The sequence below is a fragment of the Lontra canadensis genome, unplaced genomic scaffold (genome assembly GCF_010015895.1).
Source record: "Lontra canadensis isolate GAN:19392208 unplaced genomic scaffold, GSC_riverotter_1.0 scaffold52, whole genome shotgun sequence".
Taxonomy (NCBI): Eukaryota; Metazoa; Chordata; class Mammalia; order Carnivora; family Mustelidae; genus Lontra; species Lontra canadensis.
In genome coordinates, this window is record NW_022631046.1 from 4,977,548 (window position 1) to 4,996,649 (window position 19,102).

At 38.9% G+C, this 19,102-nt stretch overlaps 1 protein-coding gene across 3 annotated transcripts in view; it reads right to left on the reverse strand.

Moving 5' to 3' along the window:
- POC1B (POC1 centriolar protein B) overlaps positions 1-19,102 on the reverse strand; it is a 99,489-nt gene that overhangs the window by 38,548 nt on the left and 41,839 nt on the right. For 2 of the 3 annotated variants that reach the window (XM_032874194.1, XM_032874193.1), the window contains 6 exons: positions 14,485-14,592; positions 14,241-14,356; positions 12,957-13,090; positions 10,831-10,899; positions 9,966-10,118; positions 1,554-1,631 (listed from right to left, as the gene is read on the reverse strand). In XM_032874194.1, coding sequence (XP_032730085.1) covers positions 1,554-1,631; positions 9,966-10,118; positions 10,831-10,899; positions 12,957-13,090; positions 14,241-14,356; positions 14,485-14,592 — 658 coding nt within the window. The remainder of the gene's footprint in view (positions 1-1,553; positions 1,632-9,965; positions 10,119-10,830; positions 10,900-12,956; positions 13,091-14,240; positions 14,357-14,484; positions 14,593-19,102) is intronic. The other variant, XM_032874192.1, reaches the window with a different exon arrangement.

Below are 19,102 nucleotides of genomic sequence, written 5' to 3' on the forward strand. Positions count from 1 at the left end.
CTATTATAAGCCACCAATCCATGTGGAAACAATTAGATGTCCAGTTAATTTTTAATGCCATAAGTAAGCTATTAATGCAGAAGTGCTAAGAGAAATATTTTATAAACATGAATACTACAGAAGACAGGACCACGGACCTGCCTGAGATTCCGTGACAATTCTACATGACAATCAGCCTGTTGGTCACCCTCCCTCCCCCAACCCAGGGTGATTTCTTTTTGTGAAACTTCTCATGAGTGATCCATGAGTCTTCTCTGCCTCGGGTTAAGTACAGGTTTTTTGTTTGTTTGTTCTTCTTGCTTTTTAAAGATTTACTTATTTATTTGAGAGAGAGAGAGAGAGTGAGAGAGAGCATGAGGGGAGAAGGTCAGAGGGAGAAGCAGACTCCCTGTGGAGCTGGGAGCCTGATGTGGGACTTGATCCCAGGACTCTGGGATCACGACCTGAGCTGAAGGTAACCAACTGAGCCACCCAGGTGCCCCAATAATACAGTTCTTTCTGGTACAGGACAGATTCAACATGGACTAGTCCCTCTACAGAATTCCTCTACCAAAAATACCATTCTTGAGATCTGCTGGAAAGGGTGTAATGTCATAATGTCAAGCGTTTTTGTTTGTTTTCTTTTTTGGCCACCCATTAACAATTTCTCCAAAATACTCAACTACACTGACACCATCACAGTAGTGTGAAAACAGAGTGTGCATGCCGTTCCTCCCACTCATTCTTACGACTAGTTTTGCACTGACTAGCGGGTATTGACGGCAGTAATGATCTGCCTTGGAAAGGCCAAAAGACTCAGACTGAAAGGCTGAAACTCTCAGTGTATGACTTTACACTGAGTAAGTAAATTATATATATATATATATATATATATATATATATAGTTGTTATAAACGAAATTGCAAGTACTAGAAATTCTTAATCCCTGCATAATCCATCAAGAGGGATGGACAGAGAAAGGACTGCTTTTTTTTATAGCTTCTCAGGAGAAAACTATAAGTGAGTTTAGCATCTCTGAAAGGCAATTAACAGAGAAGAAAATCTGTTCTGTGACAACAAAGTGAAATGTCACCTGGATGGCACCTTGATAGGGAATGAGACAGTGAGTACAGGTTAGGCTGAGTTTAAGGTCATCAGAAGTGAAGGCTTTTCTGAGAAACTGGTGCTGCTCCCCCTTGTGGCTATTTAGGCATATTGTAAATATGACTGTACAACTGTTTTTATTAATGCTAAAATGTTAGGCTATTTAGACCACTTTTTATCTCCTCTCCCACACACTTTTTTTTTTTTTTTAAAGATTTTATTTATTTATTTGACAGACAGAGATCACAAGTAGGCAGAGAGGCAGGCAGAGAGAGAGGAAGGGAAGCAGGCTCCCGGCTGAGCAGCGAGCCTGATGAGAGGCTCCATCCCAGGACGCTGGGATCATGACCTGATCCTAAGGCAGAGGCTTTAACCCACTGAGCCACCTAGGCACCCCTCCCACACACTTTTTAAGGAAAATGTATTTTGCCAAATAATTTAATGCCACTTAAATGTTAAAGAAAACTTACTGTGGTAGAATCAAAAGAAAGGACATCCACAACAGGGGGAGACGTCTGCAAATCAATTACCTCAAGCTTTGGATTAATCTGTGTATATAGATAAGAAAAGTTAACATTAGTTTTTTCTACCATAAGAACCTGGATGCTATTTGTAACAACCTAGAGGTATTTCCTAATATTCTAAAATTAAATACATTGCCATATTTATGAATATGGATGCAGAAATTTTAAACATAATATTAGCTTATCAAATCTATCAATGTATAAAAAAAAAGATTATTAGGACCAAGCTGAATTTATTCCAGGAATAAAAAGTTGATTTTACATTCGAAAATCAATATAATTCACCTTTATAAAGGATTTTTTAAAATAAAATAAAATGACCCACCTCCAGAGATGCAGAAAAAAGTCCTAGCCAGTTCATTAAAACAAGAAAAGGAATAAAAGGTGATAAGATGTAAGAATTAGAACAGAAGAAATAAAACTGTCATTCATATGTAATTATCTACGGAGAAATTCCAAGGGAATCTACTGTTAATCATTAGAACTAACAAGAGAATTCATGCAATCCAAAATCCATACACAAAATCAAATTCATGTCTATACTTCAACACACAGAAAATGTAAATTTGAAAAAGACATCATTTATGGGGTGCTCTGCTGGCTCAGTCAGTAGAGTATGCGACTCTTGATCTCGGGGTGGTGAGTTCAAGTCCCATGTTGGGCGTAGAGCTTACTTTAAAAACAATAAGAAAAAATTTTTAAAAAAGAATAAAAACATCATTTACAACACCATAAAAAATTTAAATACATCACAATAAACATACAAAGATGTATAAGATCTCATGGGAAAAATAATAAAACTAACATGATAGATATTTAAAAAGACTTAAATAAATAGAAGGCTATACCACCAAAATCTCAGAAACGGCACCCTATATACATGGGAAATAAATACAAAAGAAAAATAGCACAACAAATCAATAGAGGAAGGATGATTATAGTTGAGAAAACTGGCTCACCATATGACATACAAAAGTGGACAGTAGATAGATTACAAAACCTAAATGTTATGTTAAAACTAGGAAGTTATAAACTATAAGGTAAATAAGAATATCTTTGTCACATGGGGTCAAGAAAGACATCTTAACAAGAGCCGCAAAAGCAAAACCATAAGGTAAAAAATAACAACACCGAATTTTTAGAAACCTGATGCATCTGATGACATCAAAGTTAACAATTTGTTTAACAATGGACACCACAAAGTTAATAATCCGATCATGGAAAAGGAGATAGATTATGCTGTCTAAAACTGAAAAAGTAGGTTTTCCTTACACAGCTACAAATCACTGTGAAAGACACTGATCCCAAGAAAAAAAATTATGGAAGAAAAAACCTAACAGTTGACCAGCAATATGGCGAGGTTTATAGAAACATCAGTAATTAGACCAGATTAAAGCAAAATGCCACTTGACACCTATTAGGTTCTGAAAATGAGAGAGCTCAATGATGCCAGTCTTGTTTATAGCAGTACTGTTTATAATGGTGAGGAAAAAAAAAAAAAAGCCACAGCCCCAAATCCCCTAATGTGTATCAACAGCAGAAAAGACACATAAGTCATGGTAATTACATTCACTGGAATCCTATACAGCAGTGAAAATAAATGAAATACAACTATGTACAACATATGTTTATACAAATTCAGAATCCAAACGTATGACTCTCAGGATTTTAATTTCTTTTTAAAGATTTTATTTATTTATTTGAGAGAGAGAGAAAGCACACATGAGCAGTGGGGAGGGGCTAAGGAAGAGAGAGAATTTCAAGCGAACTCCCCACTTAGCACAGAGCCTTACGTGGGGCTCGATCCTAGGACTCTGAGATTATGACCTAAGCAAAAGGCCGAAGCTTAACCTACTGAGCCAGCCAGGCGCCCCACAGGATTTTAAGTAAAAAAGCAGTTTATAGAGAAATACACTCAGTATGATTTCATTTGTATAAAGCTTAAAACCATCTAAAACTAAGTAACATCTAATTATAGGTTAAAATGTTATAGTAAATGAAAAAATGAAAGCAAGGGAATAATTAACTAGATTGGTGATTACTTCTGAAGGAGGTTACTTCAGAATTCAAGAAGACCAAAGGAAAAAAATTAAAAATAAAACCACATCATCACCAAATACTTATAAAGACTGTGAATACAAATTAGTTAACAAAGGGCAACAAAGGTAGGAGAACTCTGTATCAAATGAATGGTACCAGCAGTGAGTATACAAGAACCTCAAAGAAGAAACTGTTGACTGGGGATTTAGGGAGAAAACCTTTTCTATGGAGGAAACATAGGAAGGGCTTAAGACGGATCCCTAAAAACAAAGGTTTAGGAAATAAACCTGAGACAGAGATGAGGTAAAGAGCATTCCTGAGCACAGAGGCAGAATGCTGACATGATCCTTTTGGAGAGGGCAGTAATAAGACAGGTTGGCAAGGGGCAAACTGGAAAGGGTGAAGGAACTGGGGAAGACACAGAGAAGCTGGAGCCTGCAATGCTGTTTAGCAAGGTGAATCTGACAGAGGCCTGCAGAGCACCAAGGACGTCGGGTAACAGCAAGAACACCGCTACGGCAGTCCAGGACTGTGCTGATAAGGGCTGAGCCCAGGGGAAGAGGAGCAGAATGATTTTTTTAAAAAATTACTTTTATTAACATATAATGTATTATTTGCCCCAGGGGTACATGTCTGTGAATCATCAGGCTTACACATTTCACAGCACTCACCATAGTACATACCCTTCCTAATGTCCATCACCCAGCCACCCTCTCCCTACACCCCCACCCTCCAGCAACCCTCAGTTTGTTTTGTGAGCTTAAGAGTCTCATATGGTTTGTCTCCCTCCCGATCCCATCTTGTTTCATTTTTTCCCTACCCCCCACAACCTCCAGCCCTGCCTCTCAAATTCCTCACATCTGAGAGATCATATGATAGTTGTCTTTCTCTGATTGACTTACTTCACTCAGCATAATACCCTCTAGTACCATCCACATCATTGCAAATGGCAAGATTTCATTTTTTTTTTTAAGATTTTATTTATTTATTTGACAGACAGAGATCACAAGGAGGCAGAGAGGCAGGCAGAGAGAGGGGGTAAGCAGGCTCCCCACTGAGCAGAGAGTCCACTGTGGGGCTCGATCCCAGGACCCTGCGATCATGACCTGAGCTGAAGGCAGAGGCTTTAACCCACTGAGCTACCCAGGCACCCCAAGATTTCATTTCTTTTAATGGCTGAGAAGATGTGTGTGTATGTATGTATGTGTATATATATATATATATATATACACACATATATGTGTGTGTGTGTGCGTGTGTGTGTGTGTACATACACGTACATACACACAGAGGAGCAGAATGATTTTAAAAACACTTATCATGTTTGATGGGTATAGCTAGAGTTCTGGAAACAATAAGAGACTTTTATAATTATCCTGCCACTTGTGTTAGAGGTACATGCCCAGGAGTGTCTGTGCCCCAGGAAAGGGGTTAGCACCATGCAGGATGAGGACCAGGGCCTATCAGCCCCTCTGTTTCTTTCTGGCTGCTCCAGATAACAGAAAACACAGCCTCCTCCTCTCAGCTCTGAGTCCACACGGCAGGCCACGATAAGAAACCTGAGGATGAATCACCTTCCTTCCAATCTTAGCCTAGCCGGCCAGAGAGTGCCTGCAGACATTTTATTCTCTTTTATCTACTGCCACCTAGTGTAGATGTGAAATCACTTACCTATGAAAAATACAACTGGTTTTACCATCTGAAAGTGGAACTGCTCAGAAAATCTAAATCCCATGGAAATAGCAACTCTCACAGAGCAATCCGTAAACTTCTCCAAGTTGGAAAACTCTTGATGTGACTAACAAGTTGCTGCCACATACGTTAAATGGAGCAGGACGTTCTTACTGAGTAAAACTCCACAGTCTTCTCCAAAAGAGAATGTGTGTGTGTGTTGCGGCGGGGGGAGGGGAGAAGGGAGATGCTTCCAGTAAGGCTCTTCACCGGCTAACCTCCAGGAATATCAACAGTCCACCCTAGCTCTTTGTCCTTATTAAGGGAAAGAACCGCGTCATAACTACACTCACCTTGACGTGGAGTGGACTGCCTTCTGAGGGGCTGAGTTCTCTCTATCACTGACCGTGTCATTGAGGGGTTTATGCAGGACAGAAACCTCGTGCACAGCATCCCATTCTGAGGCCCTGTGTACCCGCCACACGGAGGAGTCCATGAGCACAAGGACTGCTACTAACAAAATCCAGGACAGGAATGTGCCTATCTTGTTCTTTGTTGCATACTCCAAAGCTAGTACAATGTCCAGCACATACATACTTACTGCTAACACAGCAGCATTTAATTTTGATTATTTTGAAGCATTACCTCAAAATGGTTAAAAGCACAAAAAAAAAAAAAAAAAAGGAACCAGAGTGTTTGGGTTGAAATTCTAGCACTGCCATTTACTAACTTTAAGTTTTAACTTACATGTGCCTCAATTTCTCAAGGAATAAAACTAGTACTTCATAGAGCTTTAAAGGAAGATTTAATGACAACTTATATAGGCCAATTAGAGTAACTCTATATGTACTTAATATTGCTATCATTATTAATATTATTATGTAATCTCTGAAGAACATTTATTGAGGCCCGAAACAACATAAACATATGCCATGGCTAGAAATAAAATACAAGATTTGTAGAGAAGTAATCATTTTTTATCCAAAATTATGCTTCTAACCTTAAGAAAAGGTTGAGATAAAAACCCAATCTCAAACCTGAAGACTTAAATTGGTCATTTTTCAACAATGGATCATGGCCAGACTGTCACAAATTATTATTATAATAGTTGGTTAAGTTAAAGGAATTTTTCCTTCCTGTTAAATATCACACAGAATTTCCTGTGCAATATTAAGAACTTATAGATTAAGTTCAACTCAAATGGGTACTAGATTAAAAGCCACCAGAACAATTATTTTATTAATAAACTCTTTTTAACCTACCATAATCCCTTCTTACAATATTCTGCAGTTCTCCTAGAATAATTATTTTGGTGCCTGTGACCCTTAGGATGGCTTTATTGTCTTCCCATTAAAATACGCAAAAGAAGAAGGTACTGCACACACATTAAGTTCCCCTTCAAGAAGGAAATCTGGTTTTATCCAGGGGCAGAACTGCGTAGTTCAGCTCATGTCAGTCTGAAGAAGATAAAGACAGCATGAATTAGCGATGTGCCATAGCACAGCATGGTCTGAGTTAAGAATCCTTTCCCACCAAAAAAGAAAGAAGCTGTTCTCAAGTTTTTAATTAAGATGGAGGACCTTAGCTAGCTTAGTCAGTAAAGCATGCAACTCTTGATCTCAGGGTTGTAGGTTTGAGCCCCCCGTTGAGTATAGAGATTACTTAAAGTTAAAAATCTATACATTTAGGGGCACCTGGATGGTTTAGTCATTAAGTGTCTGCCTTATGTTCAGGTCATGATCCCAGGGTATGGGATTGAGCTCCGCGACAGGGTCCCTGCTCAGCGGGAAGCCTGCTTCTCCCTCTCCCTCTGCCCCTGCTTGTGTTCCCTCTCTCGCTGTGTCTCCCTCTGTCAAATAAACAAATAAAATCTTTAATGAATAAATAAATAAAAATAAATATTAAAAGAAAAAACAAAAGATGGAGTGCCTGAGTCAGAAGTGCCACAACAAAGATCTGCAGTCAGACCAGTGGGAAGGACATGGGAGGGACCTGTCCCGCACAGCTGGAGCTAGGACTGCATGCTGCGTGCTTTCTTTCATGTGGCCTTCTCTCGTTCATTCTAAAAGCAACCTGCTATCACCCTCTCTATCCGTGTAGTAATTAGTAATTTACACATTTCCTCAGCTGGAACCCAGGTCTAAGACTCCACCTTCAAACAAGCAAAGCACGAAAGCTGGCAAATGGGTCACTTTCATAAAGGGCCACTGTCACCCAGAAGGCTGGGATTATGCCACTCAAATGAGCCTCAAAGAAAACACACAAAAATATAAACCATAGGAATTCTCTGTTGCTTCAAACTCAGAAATAGAATACTCATGGTTACTATAAAAAGAGCCAATTAGGGAAATTAACTAGATCATTTAGGAGCCATTTTTTCCCTACATCTTTCAATAATACCTTTTTATACAGTTAATCACGAATTCTGACCTCAAAAAGTTTTTTTCTAATTTCAAATATTTCCAGAGTAGCCTATCATATATAAACTGACCTTGCCTAAATCTTTGGGGGGAAAAAAAAAATCAATCCACCACATTTAGCAGTTCAAGGTCAAATGTACTGATCATAAATGGACATAGTAGTACAACATCTATTCTGATTCATCCCCTTCCATCCTAGGTGATATTGTCAAATTAATGTTTTTTTGGTTCTGGGAGGCATCCTTGGACATTAACTTGAAGCCTTCAAAAAAATTTGACATTTACCATTTACTTCTAATATTAAAGATATCCTCTGTCCAGAAAACTTTACATCCTTGCTTACTATAAGAACTTTTCAAGAAAAAAGAAAAAAAAAAAAAAGGCAAACGGTTGTTCCTATGCAGCATCCTATCACTTCTCTGGTATTTTATATCACGTGGTCTGCGGATGTTTTATAAATATACGTCACTCTGTGTACTTAATTGAAGCAGCCATGAGTGCTTGATAGATCATTTAAACTAGGTGCACAGAGGCGGACATTCTTAAGGCCACAAACATAATTCAGTTATACTGCTCAACATTCTGTACAGTATAACTGAATTCTAATTCCAGGAGGAAAGGTTGGTTTTTAATAGATTTTTCAAGCGTACATGTGAAAATTATGGTTGAGAGTGACTTTGCGTGACTGGGGTCATCTTGACCCAGCCAAGCAAAGCAGCCCAGCCACTTTTACTGCTTTCTGGCTGCTGTCAGAGCTGAGCTTCTCAGACAACTTGTTGACATTTTCAACAAAGTCCAGCACTCTTAAGTGGGCTGGGGCTGACAGCAAATCACAGAGAAAATAACTTGGGTGTCTACTGCAGGGGTGGTGTGGTGTCATGGAAATATCACTCAATTAGGAGCCAGGAGAACTGGGCTCAGCCTGCAGCTCTACCCCCCACAACTCTGGAAAGGTGGCTGACTGGATGACTGGGCAGCATCAACACTGAGGACCAAGCCCAGCCAAGCCCCAGAAATGCTAGAGTAAAAAATACCACGAGTCAATAACCAGCTGGGGTAAAACAAGAAAAGGGAACTTCAAATATATTTTACATATACATTATGTGAACACATGTGATCCCAGGGAATCCACGAATACATACACCATTGTAGAAACTGAAACAAAAATGTGATGAATCACAAATTATATTACATTATTTCTTTCAAAGAAATAAAAAAAAGATACAATAATCATCAATAATTATGATGATACAGTAACAAGCAGTAAAGCACATGGTAAATACTCTGTTTAGAAGAACTGGAAAGATGGTCAGAAGATGGAAGGACAAAAATTATAACCAAGAAAAAACACCAGCCAAGTACCCAGCAACGATGAATTCTGACTCTGAAGAGAGTAGAACATTTAAATCTATAGGACCTAGGGGAACTTGTCAATAAAGACCTACAGCATTTAATAGATAATTACATATTTGAAAATACATGTAGGCAAAGTAGGCAAATAGTAAAATGATTCTCAAAGATTAGGCTTAATGCCTAAATCTCTTCTTTTTACTGTCCACAAGATTTTTTTTTCCTATGGTCATAAAGAGGCTGTAAGATACCTATTCCAGGAACTGTTATAAAAATTCTTGCCTTTCAGCCCCATTCTCGTGATAGCCACCACAGATGCTCCCTAAACACATCAAGAGTATGAGCTAGGGTGCCTGGGTGGCTCAGTGGGTTAAGCTGCTGCCTTCGGCTCAGGTCATGATCTCAGGTTCCTGGGATCGAGTCCCACATGGGGCTCTCTGCTCAGCAGGGAGCCTGCTTCCCTCTCTCTCTCTCTCTGCCTGCCTCTCCATCTACTTGTGATCTCTGTCTGTCAAATAAATAAATAAAATCTTAAAAAAAAAAAAAAAGAGTATGAGCTAATTCGGGCTACACGGTCAACACTGGCCTTAGGTTTGATTTCTCATTTCCTATGATACAATGTTTTGTATCACTGACAAAATTTTTAAGCTTTATTTCTAGACCATCAAGCCATGAATCTAAGGCTTCAATAGAATTACACACTATCATTACTTATAGTTTTGCTGTATTATTGAAAATAAGTGTTTCTCAAAGAGCTGCTGCTTTAAGATATAACTAAGGTTTATATAATGAAGTATAATTTCAAGCATCTAGTTGACCAGTTGCCCCAAAACATACACTTGCAAACAGGGAGATGACTGGGGTGCAAAGTACTCACTTCAATGGTCTCAATTTTCCCCTCGTGGGGATGTGGTGTCCTTGGGTATATATCGGCAAGATGTGGTGACGCATCAAAATGTAACCTTTTGAGATTTCTTTTTATCATGTCCTTACAGTTCAAGTCATCAAAATTAGTCCTCCATAATAAGACCTATAAAAAATTAATACGTTGGCACTTAAAATTGACTTGCACATAAAACCAACAGAACAAATTAAAAAGAAAAAAGTTTACATGATTGTTCCTCAGAATAGGAAGGCTGAAATATACATTTCAAATGTGCTACTAGTTCCCACTACTACATTTCTAAGGGTGAGAGAGATTTAGCACTTTGAATTGCCTTCATGTCCAATTTATAATTTATGCTAAGAAAGTAACGTATTCCTTTAAAATACTCTCTCATGTTTTCAAAGTTCAAAATCATGTTCTTGGCCTGACAGTCCCCCTCATTCAGTCCATCTGCCTATGGATGACTTTGGACACTTCCTCAAAAATGCAGATTTGCTACATGAACAATTTATATTTACCATCCTCAAGGGGCTTAACATTTGAAAAAAAGACCTAGAGATAAAAGGTGAGGCAAGAGTTCAAGTGGAAGTGCCACACCCGCACTGGGACCTCAGGAAATCCCACATATAATTGTCAAGAAGAGCACAAGAAATAACCACTATTTGAGTTCCAGAAAGTGTCAGAACCGGTACTAGTTCAGCAATGAGACAGCAGACTTCCTGGCATTAAAGTAAAATATAAACTCAGTGATAATCATCTTAACACCTACAAATGAGCTGGTTGTAAGAATCCTAGCCAAGGTGTTGGATCCCTTTACCCTCACCAAATCAGAGAAAGAGCTGAAAGATTTACAAACCTGTGCATCTGTACCTCCTGAGCTAAACAGCTCTCCACCTTTTGAAAATGAAACAGTAAAGACGGGTCCCTAGGAAATAAATGGAGATTAAAAAAAAAAAAAAGCACTTGGTATTGTTTTCTCATAGTCAAAAAGATTGTATGAATTTTTCATCCTAATCTATGTAGATGATGTATGCTGTAAGTCTGATAGAACGTATCCAGTCACTGCCAACTAATGTAGGCGGAGTAAAGATAATCAAGGAACCAACCCAATTGTATTAAAACACATACCAATGATACTAGATTAAAAAAGCAATACTAATAAAACTATGAAAATACACTTTCTTTCCATTTAAAGAAAAGCTTGTAAACGTGTAAGTGACTAAGAATGTCTGTTAAGATTTTCTGGTTTTGCACTCTTTGTTCATCAAATCACTAGGAGAAACCGAATGACAAGTGTGTAAGGCAATCTGGACAAAGGCCATTTCCTGACCACAAAGGGCTTTGCGGAGCTCTCCCCTCAAGAGGGAACAGGGAGTCACTGAGAGTTTTGCCAGCAGAGACAGGCAGAGAGCTGTGACTGTGGAACACTGGGATCACGATTGTAAACGATGAATTCGGGCAAGAATTAATGGTTGGAGCTCATTGAGAAATGACTGCAGTTATCGAGGTGATAGGTAGTGAGAACCTGAAATTAAGCAATGACTGTGGAGTTGGGCAAGTCACAAGATGCATAGCCTTTAGGTCAATTTTTCCGTCAAGAGTAACTCTTTCTCATCTCAAATATATTACTATATGGTTTGTTCTTAATGTCTTTAGTTGGTGTAAGCAAAATTGGGGGGGGGAATCATTTTGTATTTTTCAAGTAGATCATCACACAGACTTGGGTTATTATAGCCTCTTAAACATCTTCACTCTAGACTGAAAAATTTCATCTTTGTGTACATTGTTTTTCTCCCTAAAATATATTTTTCCTATTATTCTGAATTATTATTATCCTATATTATTCCACAGATATTTTAACCCTCGACCACTTTTATTGGTTGTTTATTCAGCCTGAATCCGTGGATATACACATATCTGACTTGTTAGTGTCTATTCCTGCTTTGCTCTAACACAGCTGCAGAACAAATGATAAAGCAAAGCAGGAAGCCAGACAGGATATATGAAGGCAGAAAAGAACCCCTTCTCTCCTAGACCACAAAGCCTATTCTATTTTTGGAGATAAACAGCTCACACTTGGTTAAAAGGAAGTACCTAGTACATCTTAAAACAAAACAAAACAAACAAAGAAAAAGAGGATGCAGGATGCATTCTAAAAAATTTAAAGAAGTTTGAATATTTACCCAGAAAGGAGGAATAGTTTATACACTTAAAAACCATTTTTATTTATTTCATTGTATGCTGGGTGTGTGTGTGTGTGTGTGTGTGTGCGCGTGAGATTGAACAGGCTCAATAAATAACAAGCCTCTTCCTCACTGGGTTCTAAGTCAATTAAAAATTAACACATAGGAATGTCATCTTTCTTGCTGCTGAAGGCTTGTAAAGAGAAAAAGTGGCTTTATCTGTGGGCACATGGGCTGAAGAACTGAATCCCAGAATGAGTCACGTTTGCGTACCCTGTCACAGGCAAGACTGAACAAAGGCAGGCATGCCCACAAGAAATACCAGAGAAAAACACTGAGGACAGGTTCCTAACAGAAGGCACTGGGCTCTCCTTGTTGACTTTCTCCTTCTAAACTCATCAATCAGATTAATGAAAAGGAATGAGTGAGAGGGTGTGCAAGGCTGAGAGGCAGAGCTGTGGACAGCCTCCACATGAGGGGAAAGATCTGAAGTCAGGAAAATGCTTCTCCATCGCCATTGGACCAGGCAAATCTATGTTACATACTGAGGAAGCCAGCAGTGGAGGATTACTTTCAGGGCTACTGAAAGATACACATTGATTTTGATAAGAATTACAATAAGTAATATTTCTAAGAGTTGCTTCCAGAGGATAAAAACAAAGCCCTGAAAGCAAACAGTCTGTGTGAGTCATAATGGTAACGTGTGCTACACCTGGAAAGATCATAAAGATATATAATAAACTGGGCCAACGCCTTAAAATATATGTTATTTAAAAAGCACAAATCTTAGTGTTAATACCGTATGTCCTTGAAGGGTGTATATGAGCCTCCCTTCTAAGAGATCCAGAATCTTAAGTGTACCGTCTGAAGAGGCAGTGATGAGGTAGTGGCCCGAAGGATGGAATGATACACAGTTAACTCCACCACTGTGAACTAATTCATGGGAAAGAAAAGCAACAAGTTCAGAGAACAATTTCTAATTCCAGAGATGTCTCTTTGCCCTATTAGCAATATTAGCTTGGAAACAACAATCCATTAAAGCCAATGTCTCCACGATACCAAAATTCCATATAGCTCACTAAAACAAGTAAGTAGCTTATGATCATAGATTCAACTTCCAGCAACGAGACTGAATAGCTTTAAAACTGGAAGTATGTCATGGAAGGATAAGCTAGTTAACCATAACTATGAAGTCTTCAGACACATTACCAAGATAATATAACCAATAATGGATTGCCACCAGCTCACATATGGTATACAATCTAGCCTTAAATGAAATTTCATAACCGATTAGTGACTTGAGGCTTGGGGATGAAGAGTGTGGCAGTCTATTTGCAGAAGTGCAGTCTTGCTAGCTTCTCCGAGAATTCATTCCTGGACACCATCTTTCCAACAGAAGGCAGCAGGACACAGCCATGAGAAGGCTGTTCTTCCACGTACTTTACAAACAGATAACCCTAAGCTAGTTCTAGCAATTACTTTAGCAAGTTACTTATGTTCCTTAAGCTTCAATTTCCTCATCTATAAAATGGGGGCAATAATAACAGTAACAATAATAATAATAGTAATAATAATAATAATATGTCCCAGGGTTGTTGTAAGGATTTAGCACAGTATTATGCTTATTTTAAAAGGGAAATGTGAATTTAATATAAATCCAGTACAAACCAAGAAATCAACTAATTTCTCTTCTAGTTTCAATACATAGACACAGGAAGACGCCATTTTCCACCACTTACAACACCTATTTGTGCTCACAGGACTCCTGATTCGGAATTCAGAATTAGTTTCTATCTCTCATACTATGCAGAGAACCAACCTGTGAACATCTCACTGTAGCTTCTTTTTTAACAGCCCTGGCATTACTTCTGAGGTCCCTCCCCCTCCCTCTCCACTCTGACACCCATCCCAGCTTCTCCCACCATGCTGTTGATGGAACTAACTGTTCTCGAGTCAATTCAAAGGCAGCCCCCTGACTCTCTTGAAGAGGGCCAAACCATACTGAGAAGCATGGGCTGTGGCTTAACGGTTTCCTGGAAGGGGCCAGGCGTCAACTGGATTTTGTTGTCATGGAAATTGTTACCTTGATAATGCTGAAGCAACTTGTTTACTCTTATATCCCAGATTTTCACGGTATGATCAGAACCTGCCGATGCTATGCATGTACCATTAGGGTTAAAATCCACAAAATTTGCAAACCTAGGAGGAAAGAATAAGGTAGCCTAATATTCTGATTTCTTTCCCTTCATTTCTTTATTTGAATTTTAATAATGAAATGTCTCCTTAGCAAACCAACCCATATAAATGCACAAAGGGAATGGACTTACCCTACAGAATCTGAGAAGTTATTAACACACTGCTTATTGGTGGTATCCCAAATTTTAATAGTTTTATCTTCACTGCATGATACAATTAGCCTTCCATCAGGTGAAAATCTGGAGAGCACAAGAAAGAAGACAGCCTTTGTGAAAGGCTCCTGACAATCACTCACATGCCTTACCCCCACACCCCCACACACATGTCAGGCTGTACATATTAAATACCAGAGACCACAGTTACCATACCATGTAGCAAGGTCATATTCTACAACCATCTTTCTAACTACAAATAAGCAGGACAAATGACAATGACAGACCATATCAAAATACACTATACAGACCAACCAACTTTCTTTTTTCCTTGTATTAGTTGATTTAATTGATTTAGTTTTATGGCACTTGTTCTAGGTCTTTGATTCAACTCTTCACTCCTCCCAAGCCAAATACTTTATTTTAAAAAAATCATTCTTTATCTCCTTCTTCTACTTTTGTCATTTTCTGGTACTATCCCTATGACCTACAAGAGCCTTTACTACTCATCCCACTAACCGGTAGTGAAGCATTCTGGAAGAAAAGGATTGGCATGTTGAGGATTAAAATTAAATGACACCACCAACAGAAGAACCAACTCGCTCAGCCAGTAACTTCCTGGACTTCGGGAGGCCGGAAATCTCCAGTGGAAATCTCCAGCGGAAATCTCCAGCAGATGGCTTATTTATACAGAACTGAAGATCCTCATTCACGGACACACCTACCATCCACATGACCCCCTCAGAAACAAGTGAGACAATTCTCAGACATCTCATCTACTGCTTTTATGCACTCTCCTCCTTTAAGAACCTTCCTGAGGTTCATTCTTTTTCCCCTAAGTGGTAGGGGAAAAACAGAAGAAAAGACGACCAAGAAAAAAAAAATTTAGACTATTAGGAAACTATGAATAGTATTTTTATTATTAATACTTTAGCAATAACAACAACAACAACAACAACAAAAAGGACTTAGGTCATAGACTGATTATGTTTGAATTTTCTTTGTACTTTTCCCTCTATGCCCAGATGACTGTAAAGGTCATTAATTAAGGGCGTGGGTTGTAATTGAAGAGTTTCGTTGTTGTCGTTGTTGTTCTCTCTCACTCTCTTCTCTCCTCCCTCTCTGTTCTTAAGACTGACCTAAAAATAATTCTTCCTGACAGAAACTTTCAATCTGTCATTTATGGACTTACCATATTTAAAAAAAGGGCGTAGAAGCATAATTTAGTTCTATGTGAAATGAAATAGTCTTTTAAAATTCTGAAAGTGGGGCACCTGGGTAGCTCAGTGCACTAAGTATCTGCCTTTGGCTCCGGTCAGGATCCTAGGGCCCTGGGATTGAGCCCTGCATCAGGCTCCTTGTTCAGTGGGGAGCCTGATTCTCCGTCTGCCCGCTGCTCCCTCTGCTCATGTTCTCTCTCTCTCTCTCTGACAAATAAATAAAGAACATCTTAAAAATAAAATAAAATTCTGGAAAGTAACCTTGCAAGGAAATGCCTTCCATGCTGGGTAGTTCAGCTTGATTTGATTTGATTTTTTTTTTTTTAAGGATTTGATCTATTTACTTGAGACAGAGAGAGAGAGAGAAAAAGCACACGCACAGAGGGAGGAAAAGCAGACTCCCCACTGAGCAGGGAGCCTGCTGTGGGGCTCAAACCCAAGACCATGAGATTGTGACCTGAACCAAATGCAGATGCTTAGCCACTGAGCCAGGCAGGCACCACTTGATTTTATGATAATATAATATTTTATTAATCTTTTCTTCTAGAAAATATGTCAGGAAGATTCACATATGAAAGGCAGTATTATAGAAATGATTCAAACAGATATGTATTTGACACAGATCCCAGGGAAGGAACACCTACTCAGTATCCTCATGGAAATAAACTTTGGATAATAATGCAACTAATATAAGGAATCAATTGTTTCTTAATAAGTAATATTTTAAAAATCACTTACTATGAATATTTTAAAAAGTATTTCTAAGAGATTACTTGATTCATACATTTTAAGAAAGCAATGATGAAAGAATGGTTAATGGAATGACCAGATTAAAAACAAAGTCTAAAAACACCCACCCTTTGACATTACTGACCAAATACCACCACTTCCATTATCGTCATTATCCTGCCTACATTATTGAGCGCATATGTCTTAGAATGTTTCCTAACACATTTCCTATAGCAACTCATTTAATCCTCAAAATAATCTACAGAACAGGTGCTACTGGTATCCTCAATTTACAGGTGAAAATGCCCAGCCCCATAAAGGATCAGGAAACTGCCAGAGTCACACAGACAGGAAGGTCTGACCAGGCAGTCTGGCTCCATAGCCAAACCTCTCAGCCACTCTGCTGAAGTCCCTGAAAGGAAACTTTCTTCAACTGGTTAAATGATTTATAGCACAGTTCAGTGTGGCTTCTGGGTAACCACACAATGTTCTAGGGTGAAGGGAAACCATGAGGCAGGATTCTGAGGAGGCTATGTGACTGGGCTATGACTGGCAGGCTAGCCACCAGACTATCCTTTAATAAAAACTTGTCTGTGCTGCTAGACACTGTCAGTGTCCTTGGGGAGTTTATGGGGAAGATATTCATCCATTCGTTCAAATATTTATTGCACACCTGCCAAAACCTGGGCATTGTCCTGGGTAATGGGGATTAAGTGGTGAATGAGACTGGTAAGATCCTGGCCCTCATGAGCTTTTTCATTCTAGAAAGGGCACACAAATAATAGCATTTTAGATAGTGCTAAGAAAACAGTCTGTAACAAAAAGGTGCCAATTTGTCAGTAGAAGTTAGAATGGAGCAACAGGACTTTAAAGAAACTCATTAGTAAGTTAAAGAAGGGATCTTGGCTGGCTAGAAATTCATCCTGAGCAGGAGGACCTAGAGCCCGGGAGAATTTCCAGGTGCTAAAGAAACGAAGGGCATGAGAAGTCAGATAAGCTGAGAGTGAAGGGCAGCGGGGGCAGGGAGCGAGGGGTTCTACCCCCAGCTCAACACAACCAAAGGGGGACTCAGGGTTGAGGCTGTCCCCTTCCTCTGGATACCACATTATAATCCCGACATATGTTCTCAAAAATGTTGTTGTTGTTGTTTGCCTTGGGAGGGGTTAAAAGTGAGGATAGTGGTTTGTATCTTCTTTTCTCCCCTTTCATTTTAAATTAGACACATCGAAAAGAGGATAGCCCCAATAAAACAGGCTTCTCTTTACCCTGACTTTGGGGCAAAGGATTGTTCTTTCCTTTTTCAGGGCTTAGACAACATCTAACTGGGTTATTAATTTTAAGAATGTTAAGAATATATACAATTTCTACTGAAACATCAACAGATTTCTACCTCTCTAATTTAGCACCACTTAACCACCTTTTAAAACCTAGAAAGGGGGGGGGGGTGCCTGCTCAGCAGGGAGTGTGCTTCTCCCTCTGCTTTTGCCCCTCCCCCTGCTCTCTCTCAAATAAATAAAATCTTTAAATAAAAATAAACAATTTGGGGGTGAAGTCTTTTGGGTTTCCACATAAAGTATTATGTCATCTGCAAAGAGAGTCTGACTTCTTTGCCAATCTGAATACCTTTTATTTCTTTGTGTTGTCTGATTGCTGTTGCTAGGACTTCTAGTGCTATCTTGAACAACTGTGCCGAGAGTGGGCATCCTTGTCGTGTTCCTGATCTCAGTGGGAAGGCTCTCAGCTTTTCCCCACTGAGAATGATATTCGCTGTGGGTTTTTCATAGATGGATTTTATGAAGTTGAGGAATGTTCCCTCTAGCCCTATACTCTGAAGAGTTTTAATCAGGAAAGGAATACTACTCAGCCATCAGATAGGACAAATACCCAACTTCTGCATCAATATGGATGGGACTGGAAGAGATTGTGCTGAGTTAAGTGGTCAAGCAGAGAAAGTCAATTATCATGTTTTCACTTACTTGTGGAACATAATGAATAACATGGAGGACGTTAGGAGAAGGAAAGAAAAAGTGAATAGGAGGAAATCAGAGGGGGATCAACCATGAGAGGATGTGGACTCTGAGAAACAAACTGAGGGTTTTAGAGGGGAGGGGGGCATTGGAGGATGGGTTAGCCTGGTGGTGGGTATTAAGGAGGGCACGTATGGCATGGAGCACTGGGTGTTATACATAAACAATGAATCTTGGAACACTACATCAAAAACTAATGATGTATTTTATGGGGAATAACATAATAAAAATAAAAATAAATAAATAAATAAATAAATAAATAAAACCTCTAGAGTGTGTCACTGACATGGACATTAGTTAATAGTGACTACTGGATTAGCACACATGAATTGTCTATAAGGTACCTGGGAAATTAACTGAATTATTTACTTAAACATAGTGATACTCATTTGAGAGAATCAGAAAATTACTGAACTTCTTTCTAGAAAAACTGGTTCACAGGTCCTTGAGAATAGCCCAATTATATAACAGGAATTCTTTAACTTGGAATCTATGGAGTTCCTAAAACTGTATGTAAAATTGTATTATTATATGCAGAGCCGTAGAGTTATTAACTCATTAGAGAGCCAAAGGGGTTCATGAACCGTGAGAAGTTTCAGTGTTCATAAGAAATCAAAATTT